General features: G+C 41.8%; 1 protein-coding gene across 1 annotated transcript; it reads left to right on the top strand.

The window, feature by feature from the left end:
- Positions 1–4,950: 4,950 nt before the first annotated feature.
- Positions 4,951–5,976, top strand: LOC117970979 (olfactory receptor 5AN1-like). The gene has a single exon (XM_034918831.2). The coding sequence runs from the start codon at positions 4,951–4,953 to the stop codon at positions 5,974–5,976; it is 1,026 nt and encodes a 341-aa protein (XP_034774722.2).
- The last annotated feature ends 10,456 nt before the right edge of the window (positions 5,977–16,432 follow it).

Consider the following 16,432-nt stretch of genomic DNA (forward strand, 5'->3'; position numbering starts at 1 on the left):
GTGTGCGTGTGTGTTAGTGTGTGTGAGTGCTTCTGTGCACTGCCTGCCTGCCAGCCTGTCTACCTCCCTGCCCCTGGCACCGCTGTGTTCTAACCCTTCCTGCCCCTCCCCTCCTCTCGCCAGCCCCTATAAATATCACTGAAACAGCCTGGTCCAAATATAGATATTCAGAGACGAGAACAGAGCCTGCACAGTGTTATCTGTCAACAAATATTTGAAATTGCTGAAGTGCTTTTTTTTTAAATATGTTAAACTACCAGAGATTGTGGATTTGGGGTCTTTGTCATATTAATGAGTGGCTAATGTTCATTAAATGCTTGTATTTAAGATGTTTTCTTGAGTTATCTTATATTAAGTGTAGGGTGCCAATACCTTGTTGTGGAGAGCCCCTACAAAGCACTAATTATTATTATTATTATTTGTTTATTTAGCAGACACCTTTATCCAAGGTGACTTACAGAGACTAGGGTGTGTGAACTATGCATCAGCTGTAGAGTCACTTACAATTACGTCTCACCCGAAAGACGGAGCACAAGGAGGTTAAGTGACTTGCTCAGGGTCACACAATGAGTCATTGGCTGAGGTGGGATTTGAACCTGGGACCTCCTGGTTACCAGCCCATTTCTTTAACCACTGGACCACACAGCCTTGGTTGGACAAACCAATGCAGCTGTCCAGCAGAAGGACGGCCATGTCTCCAATGATAAGGGATTCTAGATAACAGCTGCTTCAAAACCATGGCACTGGTAATTGGATCCCAGCATTGTAGAGTATAGAGGATGCACAGCCTAGGCAAGCTAATGTATCAATGGCATTGTGTAATAGACTGGAGCTACTCTTTGTGATCAGTGGACGCTTGCTCTGTGTCCTGATCCTTTCAAATACTCAGGGGGGTTGCAGGGGACTTAACAGCAAAGCTACATTGCCGTCAATAGAATCCAAGCCAGGGCTGTGAAGATGTAATTGCGAAGTGACCTTTTCATGTGTTGAGCCTCTGAAGAACATCTCCAAACTTACACAGCAGTGTTGTTTGTGAACTGCGCCCCAGTAATGGGAACATGAATACATGCATTAAAGGGTAACTGTAATGCAGATGAATATATAACCAATTGAAAACATGTTAACTCTATTTTTTTTTTCAGCCTCTCTTTGAGCAGTATATCGTATAAAAACCATTAAAAACAAATGCACATTGAATGTATTGGAGCTCTCTTCTGTCGTGCTTCGTGTGACGTCCTGTCGTTGACTCGCTCTACAGTCACACATAGTATTCTATTGAGCGGGTGTCCCGTTCCTGTATTATGTAGCCGTTGTTTTGTTATCGCCGCGCTTTTTTGGTTTAAAAGCTTAGCCACACAAACATACTGTTTGTTACCGTTTTTCCTTTAGTTATTTTTGCGACATAATTCACCCTGCCGGTGCTCACTGGCGCGGGGGGGCTGTCAACGATATGACGTACAGCGGAGCCGGAAAGGATCCAATATGGTGGCGGACTGCATTTCTAGTTGACGTATTAAGCTGACAAAAAAACTGAAATCCTGCCCAAACGCTTGAGTTTTAAACACTGGCGCAGCGAAACGCATTTGTTATGCAAACAGATCATTTACAGAGCTTTGTTATTTTGAGCTCCCCTTTAAAGGAGAATTGGGTGGCTGCAATTGATAGCACTGTCCTTGCGACATCGTTTGCTTGTAAAACAGAACAAACAAGCAGAAAGATTCTCAATACAGGCAACACCTTTCAACAGCAGTTCCTAGCAAAATAACTATTTCTGTCTGCCGTACAAGAGGCTTGATACAACAGTAGAGAACGCTTAACATTCAGTGTTTGTAATTACTGTGTATTTACATAGTAGTTGTTTAGTAAATACATGTGTGCTTACACATCATTACAATGTGATGCAATGCAATTCATATGCAAACCTTTTTTGCGCGATATATACCGTTACAAATGGGTTAGGCTTAAATCAGAAGATTTAATGCAAGGCAGAGCTGTCTATTGATGTGTGTGTTAGCTGCAGGAATTAGACCCTGAGACAGAAAGCTGCCGTTTAAATGCTGGTGCACAAGGTTATTAAACAAAAACAAAACTAGGAACAAAATAAACAGGACACGGGCTGAAATAAAACGTTCAAACAAACAATGTTGCTTCCTTTTATACACATGGCCACTCCCCAATTAGCATCAATTACCTAATTGGGGAATGACCACACCTGTGATTGCTGGCAGGGGCAGATTTAACCCCATCCTTGCCAACCTTACATCCCCCCCCCCCCCCCCCCACATATTTACAGCAGTAGGGCTTCTTTATAGTAATAGAGGATTGATCATTAAAAGTAAGCTGTTTTTATTTGTTATATATCCACTATAGGAGGCTGTGTGGTCCAGTGGTTAAAGAAAGGGGCTTGTGACCAGGAGGTCCCCGGTTCAAATCCCACCTCAGCCACTGACTCATTGTGTGACCCTGAGCAAGTCACTTAACCTCCTTGTGCTCCGTCTTTCGGGTGAGACGTAGTTGTAAGTGACTCTGCAGCTGATGCATAGTTCACACACCCTGGTCTCTGTAAGTCGCCTTGGATAAAGGCGTCTGCTAAATAAATAATAAAGGTTTCTTACTTTTATTTAGCTTCAGAATTGTTCCTAACGTTTCCATCAAATAAAACCCCAGCCAACCCATACATAATAATGATTCACAAGATTCTGGGTAAGGGGAGCACTATATTAACCACACAACCTCTGGCTGGTTTTCATGTGGGTGAAGTCAGCAAATTGGCAATGTTTCTTTTCACTAGAAAAGGATTTTCATGGAAACACCTTTGCCTGAATTTTTAGACAGCCATAACTGCTAATTTGCTTTGACATTTTAATGGAATCGCCAGAGAAGTGAAGGAGAGCGAAGGTATATTTGATCAGTTGGAAAAACGATTGCTGTGTTCAGTTAGTTGCAAAGGATGTGTGTGAGTGGATGATTTTGTTTTGTATTATGACTTCATTCCTTAGTGCTAATGCCTCTTGACTGAGGTTGCCTGGAGTTCCTCTTTGTGATCAGTGAAGAGGCTGGTCTGTGTCTGGGGTAATTACTCTGAGTTAATGAGAGCGGGTCTGTTTTAATTAACCGAAGCGCTGCGCTGCTGTTGCTGCTGTCATGCTGTTTGCTCATTAAAAAAAAAACTCTCTGCTGTACCTGTAACCTGGCAATCCCTCTCAACACCTCCTCACCTCGCTCTCTGTCATCTTCCTCTCCCCCTGTCCCCCTTCTCCCCATCTCTCTATCCCTCTCCTTCCCTCAATCACCTTTTCCTATCCCCCTCCCCCTGCTGCTCCTTCCCCTCCCCTGTCTCTCTTCAACTCTTTTCTACTTCATCCCTCTCTTTCTTTCTTCTTTAATTGTCTTCCTTTCCTCCCTACAGCTCCATCTCTCTCTCTCTCTCTCTCTCTCTCTCTCTCTCTCTCTCTCTCTCTCTCTCTCTCCCTCCAATTTTCATCTGCCCCTCCTCTCTCCATTCCCCTCTCTCAGTCCTTTCATTCCTCTCTCATTCCCTACCTCTCCGACAGGCAAATCTCCACAGAAATGTTGCAGCTTTTCTATGCTTTACTGTACCCCTCCATGCTTTACCATGCGTCCCTATGCTTTACTATGCCCCCTGTGTCTTTTCCCTCTATGATTAGCTACCAAGAACCAGCAACAACTTCTATAAACTTCTATAGACTGTAAATCTGCACTATGATAATGAGGCATTCAAATGCCCCTCCCTCTCCCTCTCTCCTATTACTCCTCTTCACAAAGTTCACCTCTACCTTGTCTCCTGTGCTTAGTTGGTACATGTTGAATGCTGAATGCCCAGCTACACACTCGGACTCCTGCTCTCTGCCAATCTCTCCATCAAGTCACAGGCTCCTCGCGCTTGGAGTATTATTGGAAGAAGCAACCACTAATTTTAATCTTTTCTAATTCTGAATAGCCTCGATTTTAAACCGGAAACTGTACCTGTAACCTTTTTCGAATTGTCCAAGACAACACTGGATCTGTCCACACAGCTGCCCTGCACATTGGACACTGGACGGCTTTGGATATCACTGTGTCATCAGTTTTCTACATTTTCCTGGACTTTATCTTGTTCATCTTTCAGTAAATGTTTCGACAATCAAATAATGAGTCTTGGACTAATTAGTCTGTCCATTGAGACTTTTTAACAATATTTAGTGCGACTGCAGCAGACTGCTGTAATCATCTTTCTCGGTCATCGCTGGAGATATAGTCTGTCTCTCTCACACCAAAACGAAAAGGTTATAAATTTTATGTTCACTTCTAATATTATAAAAAAAATAGATACTTTTGAATACTTTTTTGTTACCGAAAATATTGGAAATGACTTTCTTTGGCATCTCATTATTTAATTAAGAATTTCTTCAAATCACTTACAACGCCTAAATTATTTTGCAGTTCTTTCAAATAACCATTTAAATATTCCGTCAAATATCCATCATACTTATATATTTTATTTATTTATTCATTTATTTATTATTGCTCAAATTGCACTGTATTTTATGGGTTACAGTTTTAGCAATGCTTTGTATTGGCACTAATAAAGTACATACAGTTTAACTGAATTCACAGTTGGCAATACTTGCCAATACGTGTCGTTTTACTGCCAATAAAATATATAATTGAATCAAGTTGGAATACTGAAAACAACAGGGAGAGGGTGACAAAGAGAGTTGGTTAAAAATCTAAAACTAGTATAGCAATTTGAGATCCAACCTTAAGAACTATTTACTTCTCTGATGTGATTACTCCAAAAATCATTTGAAAGTGCTTGAATACAAGAGTCAATATTAAGGATATTAAACCTTAGACTGCCAAGCTGCCAACCTTCCTGACTACAAACCTACCTACTTACATCTATCTACCCAAGCTTAGAAGGCATCTCCGCCTACTTTGAGATCCACCATGTCTTTGCAAAGTGAACGTTTAGAAGTTCCCTCAAGTCCTACATCTTGGTTCAACTCTACTTCCAGTTCTACAGGATTCCCACAAGGTCTCAACTCAACAGAACCCTACCCTGATGAGTCACAGCCCTCCTGGTTCACACAGGACCGCCTCAGTACCATCCAGATTTCCTCTATGGCTTTGGGGGCCATCTTCTCAGCCGGGGTCAGCACCTTCTTCCTGTCCGTGTTCCTCCGTAGCCCACAAACCCGAGAAAAAGCCCGCTTCATCCTGCTAGCCTGCGTGACCACCAGCCAGACCTGCTACTTTCTCATGCAAGCCACCATCTCCTCTCTCCACCTTTCCCAACACCACATCTCCTTCTTCTCCTGCGCCATCGTCTGGCTTCTCTCCAACACAGCTGGAGGTGCCGAACTCTACAGCCTAGCTGCCATGTCCATCGACCGCTACCTTGCGGTGTGCCGGCCTTTCCTCTACGATGGTCTGTGTTCTGAGACGAACCTTGGCCGGGGAGTCCTGGTCATCTCCCTGGCTTCTTGCCTTCTTCCTTGTTTCACCTTTCTCCTCCAAACGGGCTTTGCTGGACACACTGTTACCTTTGAAATCCAAGGCAAATGCACCATGGAATCCTTGGAGGTCCACGCGTTCCTCTCCTCCTGGCGCCTCGCTCTGTTCTCCTTCCAGTTCCTCGTCTGTTTCCTGATCATCACCACCTCCTATGGCCTTGTCGTGAAGGAAGCAATGCATGCAGGGATTATCAGCCCTCTGAACCAGCGAGCTAGGAGAACCATCTCCTTCCACATGGTCCAGCTGGGTCTGTACCTGATCCCGGTGGTGATCTTCGTTATCTACAGCTCCCTCCCCATCGGGGCTTCTCTCCTGCCCGGGCTCACCACGGCTAACAACTGCGTCTTCATGGTAGCCCAGGTCATCAATCCACTGGTTTACGGCTTCCGCTCCAGCGAGCTCAAAGCTTTCTTGCCATCGCTACACCGGCCTTCAGTCAGAATCGGGGTTCAAACCTGAACCAGGTACTCTTTGATAGTCACACTCTGAGTCCAGGACTTAGTACTAGCTCACTCTAAAGCATGGCTGTAAAATTCAATAGTTCTTATGAGAAAGGTCCTTTATTCTCAGTTTTTATCGAAGGCTATAGGTCGGAAAGAGATTTTAAAATATATGTTAATATTGAAAAACAGTAGTATCTGTGTATATGAGAAAAATACTTCCCTCTAGGTAACAGTGAATGTGTATAATGTTATTTCTGTCAATGAATTGTGTTCTTATTTATCATGAATTACTGTTTCTACATGGATATTATACATGTTTTATAAAGTCACCATTATATTTTACCTTTGAGGTACAGTCTTTGAGCAAGCCTGAGCAAGGTGGAATTTCTGTTATATTTCTGTTTCTGAGTCCTGTATAAAAAATAACCACCAGTAACTCCCTTCTGTTGGTTAAACTTTAAGTGTGTCACTGAGTTAAATAGTACAAATAGTTGACAGGTTGACTTTAAACATATATCAATAAACCATGTATGTGTCTGTTAGTCAATGCACTATATTGTGACACTAATGTTTAGTGCTGTATTTTGAAATAAGAAAATAAGAACTATTTATTAAAGTGTCTCTAAACGTACCCCCTGGAGGGTTTACAAGCAGTATACTTTGATTCCTTTGCTGTATCCCATGTTGGTTATATATTGCAGGCTCTCATTATATTTCTTGGACAACACCGGATGCAGCGAATGTAAATCTTTTCTCGTGAACACTGCAGGGGGCTCTGGAACCCTTGAACACTGCAAGGGGGTTCCGGAACCCTTGAAGGTTCTAAAATTCCATTTATATGTAAATAGTTTGCAATGCATTTCAATCTACAGCGTTAATCAGGCTCCTCCACAGCAGAACCACAGTGACTTTACTAGGTAAAGTGCTGCCACCTGCTGGCAGTCCTCTGAATTGTCACAATACCAATGGTCTCTACATGCTTAATGCAAATAAGTGTTTTCAATGCGTCTCTTATTTGATATTTATCGATGCCTTCAATTTGACTGGATTGTTTTAGTGCTACGTGACCTTTTGTAAAGGAATATCTGTGTTTACTATCTGCATCTATTGTTATCAAGAGTCCAGATTTGAATAATAGGACATAAAAATGTACCTTTAAAATGTATTTTTTTGCGTGTTAAATGTTCAATTCGGCAAATAGATCCAGGTTTATATGAAAAGCTGCAGGAAGCACAGAGAGGGTGGCAGGCTGGACTAGGAGCGCTCTTGTAAATGTTTGTAGTTACCCCAGGGAGAGCCGCACCTTCCCTTTTTAATCCTCAAGGTCACCTGCCTGACCATCCATCCAGCTCCAGTGTCCTATACAATGGGGTTAAAGGAGCCCCCAGTCTTGCAGATAAAAGTTTAAACAAAGAACATGAAGGGTTCTCAAGGTGAGCGAGTCAGTGTTGGTGACGTGGTTCTTGGGCTCTGGTTTTTACCAACACAGGTGCTGATTGGACCACAGAGCCTCCTATGATGTCATTCCTACAGCAGGCTTGTAACAATCCAGTCCAGTTTTATCAAAACACACCAAGATGTGTCATTGATCTCCTTTATATACCCGCCTGCATGAAAACCTCTGGGTGTGAGAATCTCAATTTCCACTCAGTAATCAGCGATATAAAAACAACAGGCACTCGTGTGTGAAAATGTGAGACCGCTCTGTGCTTTAATTAGGCATCTGAAACAACTTCTCCTGCATTTTACTATTTGTGGCTCTGTTCCTTTTCTCTTACTATTTTAAATGACACTGCTTGTGTGTCCTATTAAAGTCATCCATTAAATTAGGCAATCACTAATTTGTCTATTTGGACAATGTACCAAGATTTTCCGTTCCGGTGGTTTGAGTTCATTTGCATAACACATCAACACTCCAGAAGCAGTGGGGGTGCTCTAAGTGTTTTTTCTAAATCGCTTCCAAAAATGACAAAGTATGAGGTGTAGGCATGTGCATTATTAAAAACATGTTCCATACAAATCTGTGTTTTTCACAGTTGCATTAAAGCCAGTGAACCCTCATTCTAAATTACAGTTCCATATACATTGTAAATCAGATTTGTATTGCAAATCCTACAGATGTCAGGACTGCCCAGTCCCTGACCACATTCCGGCGCCTCCTTAAGACTCACCTCTTCAAACAGCACCTGTAGAACTCCTCTGTTTGTATCCTGGGACACTATCACCCTTCATGTAAATGTGCTTTATTTTGCTCTTATCTGCCCCCTATTTTACTGCATTTAATCCTGTACTTCAGAATACTGTAATCTGCCAAGTGTTTAACCTGTAGTACTTTGTATTTAATCACATCCTGATGTAACTATCACTATTTAATCATATCCTGATGTAACTATCACTATTATCTGCTGTATTATTGAATTCTGGTTTGTCACACTTGTACTTTGCTTGAACAAAAGTTATTGTATTTCTTGCTCTTATTGTATTACTTGTATTGTAACACTTGAAATGTATTTGCTTACGATTGTAAGTCGCCCTGGATAAGGGCGTCTGCTAAGAAATAATAATAATAATAATAATAATAATAATAATAATAATAATAATAATAATAATAATAATAATAATAATAATAATAATAATAATAAAAGGCTGGAAGCATGCGTTAGTAACATAATTAATGTCAATACATATAATGAAACGAAATCTGTGAATCTGACCAGCAACTGTTTTATTTGGAACGGCCTTATAGATAAATACGCTGCTGGGTGGTTTATAGTCATGGATGGTCAGTATAGAGTTCTGTATATGCACCTTGGAAAAATAACAGAAAACATAAACCACAGATGCGGATCATCCAGTTTTATTCCTCCTACACAGCTGTTTCTGTTTCAGTTAATGATTGTGTTTCAACCTACATATTGAATTGATGATCATTAGCACCTGTTTGGTATAATTGTTTAATCATACACCTGACTATATGCCTACAAAATCCCTGACTTTGTGCAAGTGTACCTAGAAGAATTGATGCTGTTTTGAAGGCAAAGGGTGGTCACTCCAAATATGGATTTGATGTAGATTTTCCTTCTGTTCACTCACTTTGCATTTAGTTAATTGATAAATATAAACTATTAACATGTCTATTTTTGAAAGTATTCTTACTTTACAGCATTTTTTTCACACCTGCCTAAAACTTTTGCACAGTACAATATATATATATACACACTGATTTATTTGGTACGGCGATTGCCAATTCAACATTTACCTAACAGATAAATCTGAAAAACATTATTATCCACCAATTAAATCTAATACATTTGCCTGTGTTAGCTGATTTTGGCTCTGGACTCTTGACCGGAGGGTCGTGGGTTCAATCCCCAGGTGGGGGACACTGCTGCTGTACCCTTGAGCAAGGTACTTTACCTAGATTGCTCCAGTAAAAACCCAACTGTATAAATGGGTAACTGTATGTGAAAATAATGTGATATCTTGTAACAATTGTAAGTCTCCCTGGATAAGGGCGTCTGCTAATAAATAATAATAATAATAATAATAATAATAATAATAATAATAATTTAGTTTGAACTTTGTGAACAGTACCTGGAATGACCACTGGAGGGAGCAGGGTGCGCATGAAATCTGCAGCCCCACAGAGCAGGCAGGCTGCCGCAGTGAGGTTGAGTAGACGCCCCGGTCGCTCTACCCATCTTACCGGGATAACGTGGGAGAACAAAGGCTGCAGCGAACAGGAGAAGCACACAGGAGGCGGATTCAACACCCGCAAGGGGAGCGTGCTAATTAACAAGAGGCTATCAACACTGTATGAAACAGCGGAGGAGTGGAGCATAGCACTGGTTTGGAAAGAAACTCTGGAAAAGAAAACGTTTATTTAAAAAAAAAAGAACTTTAAAATATATGAACATATCTCGTTGTTTCCAGATCATTTTTCTGTTGAATTGATCTGCTGTGTGACCTGCCAGTGCAACCTCGTTTTTTTTTTTTTTAATTGTCCATCTAAAAATAATATTATGTCATTATTTCTAGGACTCTATTTTCTTGTGGAGGAGTGCCTGGGAAATTCAGTCTGCCTTTGGCTTCATAGACACAGCATGTGTGTGGCTATCCCAAGCAACTGTACGCCAGTCACATAGTGTAACTGGGGTCTGCACATTACACCTCGCTCTGCTTGTTTCAAATTCAATGTAGTTAAACCTTGCCCTGGATCTCTCCACTTCTGCGTAACTAGGCTGTATTAACGCACCTCCTTCTACTTGCAATGGTACAATCTTACCAGTAGAGGGCAGTGTTGACACACGGCTGTATTTTTTTTTTTTTCAGTCCTGTCTGCAGACCTCGAACAATTGAGAATTGAAATGGAAAGAAATCCATTATGAATCGTTCTAATTTAATACTGATTTATTTAGGTAGTTATGGACTCTGGCGAGGGTATGACGCAGTCCATCAATTCCCCTTTGTATGGAGGCACCAAAAATAATTCAGGCAGTCCCCATAGGTTATATAATATCCATAGCTCTAGATTTATGACAGTTACCTTCCGTTGAGTAAAAACACCCCTGTGAAGCTAGGCACCTGGCTATAATTCTTACAAAGACTGATACATATTAATGATCTGTTACACTGTGTATATACACACTGTAATAATGAAAAGAAAGCAGCACACACAGCATTCAAATATCGCGCTACCAAGCTTTATATTCACAGCATTGCCATCCTGCAGAGCAACACGTGCTTGTATTGAATTAAGTGTTATTAAGTGAGTTGCATGGCTGTTAACTGGGAGTGATGTTAACAGCAGTGTGATCATAACCAACGAGACATTTCAATGAAGGGGGCTGGCAGATTGAAACCCAGGCCTCCAGAGAGGAAAGGCTGTCTGTCTGTCTGTCTGTCTGTCTGCCCAACTGTCTGCCTGTCTGTCTGTCTGTCTGTCTGACTGTCTGTCTGTCTGTCTGTCTGTCTGTAGGAATGAGAGGCCAGTAAATTAGCCCAGTGTCTGTCTGTCTGTCTGCCTGACTGTCTGTCTGTCTGCCTGTCTTTCTGTCTGTCTGTCTGTCTGTAGGAATGAGAGGCCAGTAAATTAGCCCAGTGTCTGTCTGTCTGTCTGCCTGACTGTCTGACTGTCTGTCTGTCTGTCTGTCTGTCTGCCTGTCTGTCTGTAGGAATGAGAGGCCTGTGAATAAGCTGTTGTCTTTGACATCTTTCCCACAGCTAATCAACATCTTGTCTCCATCCCTCTCACCCCCTACCCAGTCTAATTAGAACCTCCAGCTAAATAGCTAATTAGCATCTGATCAAAAGCAGGTGCCTCCATAGTGAGTCAACACTAATTACATTACCTGTCTAATTCCATTTGACAAGCCAGCCATGAGGCTGAATCCCTCTAAGAAACAAGCCCCTCCTTTAAAAGGTAGAATTGGATTTAATACAGATAATACATATATTTCGAGATTTAGCAAAATGTTACATTAAAATGAATCTACTTTGACTTTTGCAAAGTAAATAGCAACCTCAGTGAAATGAGGATAGTTGTATTGAATCAACACTTTCAAGTCAATGTTCTTCCATCTAATTATCCACCGCAGGTATGTATCCATGGACAGCCATGTGTAAGTGCATCAGAACCCCTCAAGATGTGTCATTGATCTCCTTTATAGACCCGCCTGCATGAAAACACCTCCGGGTGGGAGAATCTCAATTTCCGCTCAGTAATCAGTGATACAGAAACAACAGGCACTCGTGTGTGAAAATGTGAGACCGCTCTGTGCTTTAATTAGGCATCTTAAACAACTTGTAAGAAGTCTCATGCATTTTACCATGTAAATGTTCCTTTTCTCTTACTATTTAAAATGTCCAAGTTTTCAAAATATGCACAACAAATCAAAGCAAAGGAAGCAATGGATGTTCTAATGCATTTGCACATGCTGCGTGTTTGTCTATATATATCTGAAAAACTTTGCATCTATTTGTGATCAAGCTTGGTATTAACATTACATTACTATATAACCCCACATAAAGAGCATACAGAATGCCATCACAATTGTAGAAGCACTTCTCTAGGTATATGTAACAATGTACAGGTAGTGGACAAAAAAATGGAGACACCTGGGTAAATGAGGGACACCAAGTATATTGAAAGCAAGGGCTTCCACACAGGTGTGGCTCATGCGTTAATTAAGCAAATAACATCCCAGCATGCTTAGGGTCATGTATAAAAATGCTGGACAGGCCTGGTTGCCTATAATTATGGCTAGCATGGCTGCAAGAGGAGACAGCTCAACTTGCTGATGTTTCACGAGCAACGGTGTCTAAGGTGATGTGGGCATGGAACTCCAAGGGAAAGACATCATCAGCAAAGGGCAACAGTGGGCGGAAGCGCATACTCCAAGATCGTGATATCTGTGCATTAATTAGAAGTGCAAGGCAAAACAGGCGAGCAACTGCAGATCAATTGACTGCAAATTTCAACCTGGGGCGCGAGCAGCCAGTTTCATCAAAAACGGTCCGTGGAGAACTCCACAGAGCGGGATACCAGGACATGCAGCCCCAGCAGGGGATGAGAAGAAGGGAGGCAGCACGGAGGGGAGAGGAGAAGGAGCTTTGAATACGGGTGTTGGGGAGCAGATGGCAATTAGACACAATTCTATTTCAGAAATGTCGCTCTCTGGCACACAGTAAAGGACTCATTTCAATATGTCTTTAAGCATCACATTGCCGCTGAGCAGGAGCTACAACCCATAATGAGGTCAATTCAATTCAGTTTGAACGCTCAAATATGTTCCCACAGCATGGCGCTGAGACGCTTGGATAGCAGCCTGTGTTCTCAGCCAAGTAGTTGCCTGACTTCAAGAGCATCCTGATTGTCACTGCGTATATCATCATAATGATATCTTTATTATTATATAGCGCCTTTCATAGTGGACCACCATCACAAAGCGCTTTAGAGAGGCAGGCTGTGAACTGTGCATTATATGCAGAGTCACTTCCAATAGGACGTTGATTTAACATCTCATCCGCAGGACGGAGCACAAGGAGGTGAAGTGACTCACTCAGGGTCACACGCAGTGAGTCAGTCAGTGGCAGAGGTGGGATTTGAACCTTCTGGTGACAAGCCCTGGACTTTAACCACTGGACCGCATTGCCTCCTTAATAGGCTCCCATATGGCTGTCAGAAGCATGTCTGATTTCTAATCTGGTACATCGGAGTGTGACCATGAACCTCCTCCTGGTCCGCTGAGACATCAGTATGAAATGAGCGAGTGCATGAGGGTTTAAGGTCAATGCTGGTGCATTAGCTCAGCTGTTACAAAACTCAGAGCTCAGAAGATGAAGTCTGATCAGCAAACTTTGCAAGCTCTTGAGACATAGCAAAAAAAAAATGGACTATCAGGTGACAATAGTGCATTGATATATAACTAATGAGTAACTCTCCAAAGAAATGGGAGAAATCAGTCGGTCAGTGCTGGAGTATTAGTGTAAGGCTTACAGAGTTGCAAATTTGTGAGGTTTCTGAATTTAGCTAAACATGAACTACTTTGTTACGCTGTAAAGATGAGACAGACAGGCAGTTGATGAGATTGCTTGAAACCCTGGAGAGAGCCCTCAGACTGATTCACCGATAGCCCACGATGATCCTGGAGGTATTAGAGGCTTCTCTGTCTGTCGCCTCCATGCCTGGTATTTATACTATATGGGCTTAGGACATACCTGACTACAGTCTTTTTATTTGTTATCTTACTAATTATCAATTGAACTGAGACCTTTAGCTGTTGCTCCAGTCAAGGGGATAGCAACTGCTAAACCAATCTCTCGTACAAGCCTACTGTGGTTAATTGCTTACCATCTTTCATCCCATACATCTCTGCACATGCTTTATCTCTCTGAACATTTTACACCTACCTTGCTCTGCTTATGTCAAAAGTCACTCATATTAAACAGGTTTACCAATAGATTTCACTCTCATATGATATTTTCAATAGATTTCACTCTCATATGATATTTTCAATACATTTTCCTCCTACAGCTCTGGCAAAAGGTTTTGCATCACCCTATAGAATGAACTAATTTTGCTTCGAATGAATAATGTTAACATATTGATTGACACACCTCTTTGTAGTTTTCCCACATACTTAACTAAAAACTGACAATAATTGAAAAAGGACACATTTCGAAATCTAACATGAAATTCTACTGTACTACTATTATGGCTTCCGGTAGACTTTTTCAATATCATTTTGTAGTTTCTTTGATTACACAAGGTTAAATAAAAGATCTAATCATATATATATATATATATATATATATATATATATATATATATATATATATATATATATATATATATATACATACAGCTCTGGAAAAAATTAAGAGACCACTGCAAAATTATCAGTTTCTCTGGTTTTACTATTTATAGGTATGTGTTTGGGTAAAATGAACATTTTTGTTTTATTCTATAAACTACTGACAACATTTCTCCCAAATTTCAAATAAAAATATTGTCATTTAGAGCATTTATTTGCAGAAAATGACAACTGGTCAAAATAACAAAAAAGATGCAGTGTTGTCAGACCTCGAATAATGCAAAGAAAATAAGTTCATATTGATTTTTAAACAACACAATACTAATGTTTTAACTTGGGAAGAGTTCAGAAATCAATATTTGGTGGAATAGCCCTGATTTTCAAGCACAGCTTTCATGCGTCTTGGCATGCTCTCCACCGGTCTTTCACATTGATGTTGGGTGACTTTATGCCACTCCTGGTGCAAAAATTCAAGCAGCTCGGCTTTGTTTGATGGCTTGTGACCATCCATCTTCCTCTTGATCACATTCCAGAGGTTTTCAATGGCGTTCAGGTCTGGAGATTGGGCTGGCCATGACAGGGTCTTGATCTGGTGGTCCTCCATCCACACCTTGATTGACCTGGCTGTGTGGCATGGAGCATTGTCCTGCTGGAAAAACCAATCCTCAGAGTTGGGGAACATTGTCAGAGCAGAAGGAAGCAAGTTTTCTTCCAGGACAACCTTGTACTTGGCTTGATTCATGCGTCCTTCACAAAGACAAATCTGCCCGATTCCAGCCTTGCTGAAGCACCCCCAGATGAGTCCAATTTTCAGCTTTGCCCAACACCTTGTCGTCTAATGGTTAGACGGAGACCTGGAGAGGCCTACAAGCCACAGTGTCTCGCACCCACTGTGAAATGTGGTGGAGGATCGGTGATGATCTGGGGGTGCTTCAGCAAGGCTGGAATCGGGCAGCTTTGGCATGAATCAAGCCAAGTACAAGGTTGTCCTGGAAGAAAACTGGCGACTTACAATTGTTACAAGATATCACATTATTTTTTACATACAATTACATTTTTTTTTTACACATTTTTAGAAACTCTAATTCTAAAATTCAGAACTTTTGGCCATAGCTGTACATTGTACTTAAATAGATCCAATTCAATTGAAATCCAACAAATAAGTAACATTTCATGGCCTCCACTTCCACCAATGCATAAAACATTGCAGTCATTCACTTTAAAAACATACACGTTTTAGAATTTAACCAAGTCAGACTGCACTTTGCTGGACTGAAGCAGTGATCCTGTAGTAATCAATATTCTCATGTTACCTGGTTATAATATGTGTTCACTTACCTCTAAAGGGTAAAGAGAAATTGCTGTGCTTTCTGAAAAGGGCAGAGTAGAGTCACATGTGACTTCAGAAGAACAAAGCTGCAAACTGAAGTGACTGACTCTTTGTTTGTAGACCTCTTCTGAGGCTTTCAACACATCGAGAATTAAAACTGCAGTCTCCAACTATCGTGCTCCTTTCATTTCAGAAAGAAAGAAAAAGAAAGAATGAATGAAAGACCACCCTTTCTCTTAGGGGTGAGGGAGGGAGGGATGGAAGGAGCATTTCAGTCTCCATGCCTCAAGCCTGCCCTGGACTGGAGGGAGCACCCTTTCTCTTAAAGGGGTGAGGGAGCAGTTCAGTCTCCATGCCTCAAGCCTGCCCTGGACTAGAGGGAGAACCCTTTCTCTTAGGGGGGGTGAGGGGGGAGCAGTTCAGTCTCCATGCCTCAAGCCTGCTCTAGACTGGAGGGAGCACCCTTTCGTTCTCTTAGGGGGTGAAGGAGGGAGCAGTTCAGTCTCCATGCCTTAAGCCTGCTCTAGACTGGAGGGAGCACCCTTTCGTTCTCTTAGGGGGTGAAGGAGGGAGCAGTTCAGTCTCCATGCATCAAGCCTGCCCTGGGCTGGAGGGAGCACCCTTTCTCTTAGGGGGGTGAGGGAGGGAGGGAGCAGTTCAGTCCCCATGCCTCAAGCCTGCCCTGGACTGGAGGGAGCACCCTTTCCCTTAGGGGGGTGAGGGAGGGAGGGAGCAGTTCTGTTTCATTGCCTCAAGCCTGCTCTGGACTGGACTGAGGGAGTGCTCTTTTCTCTTAAGGGGGTGAGAGAGGGAGGGAGGGAGCAGTT

This window comes from Acipenser ruthenus, chromosome 50 (genome assembly GCF_902713425.1).
Source record: "Acipenser ruthenus chromosome 50, fAciRut3.2 maternal haplotype, whole genome shotgun sequence".
In the NCBI taxonomy this organism is placed as follows: domain Eukaryota; kingdom Metazoa; phylum Chordata; class Actinopteri; order Acipenseriformes; family Acipenseridae; genus Acipenser; species Acipenser ruthenus.

Excerpts from the sequence above, each read along its gene's own strand:
- LOC117970979 (XM_034918831.2), top strand. The coding sequence starts at position 4,951 with ATGTCTTTGCAAAGTGAACGTTTAGAAGTTCCCTCAAGTCCTACATCT.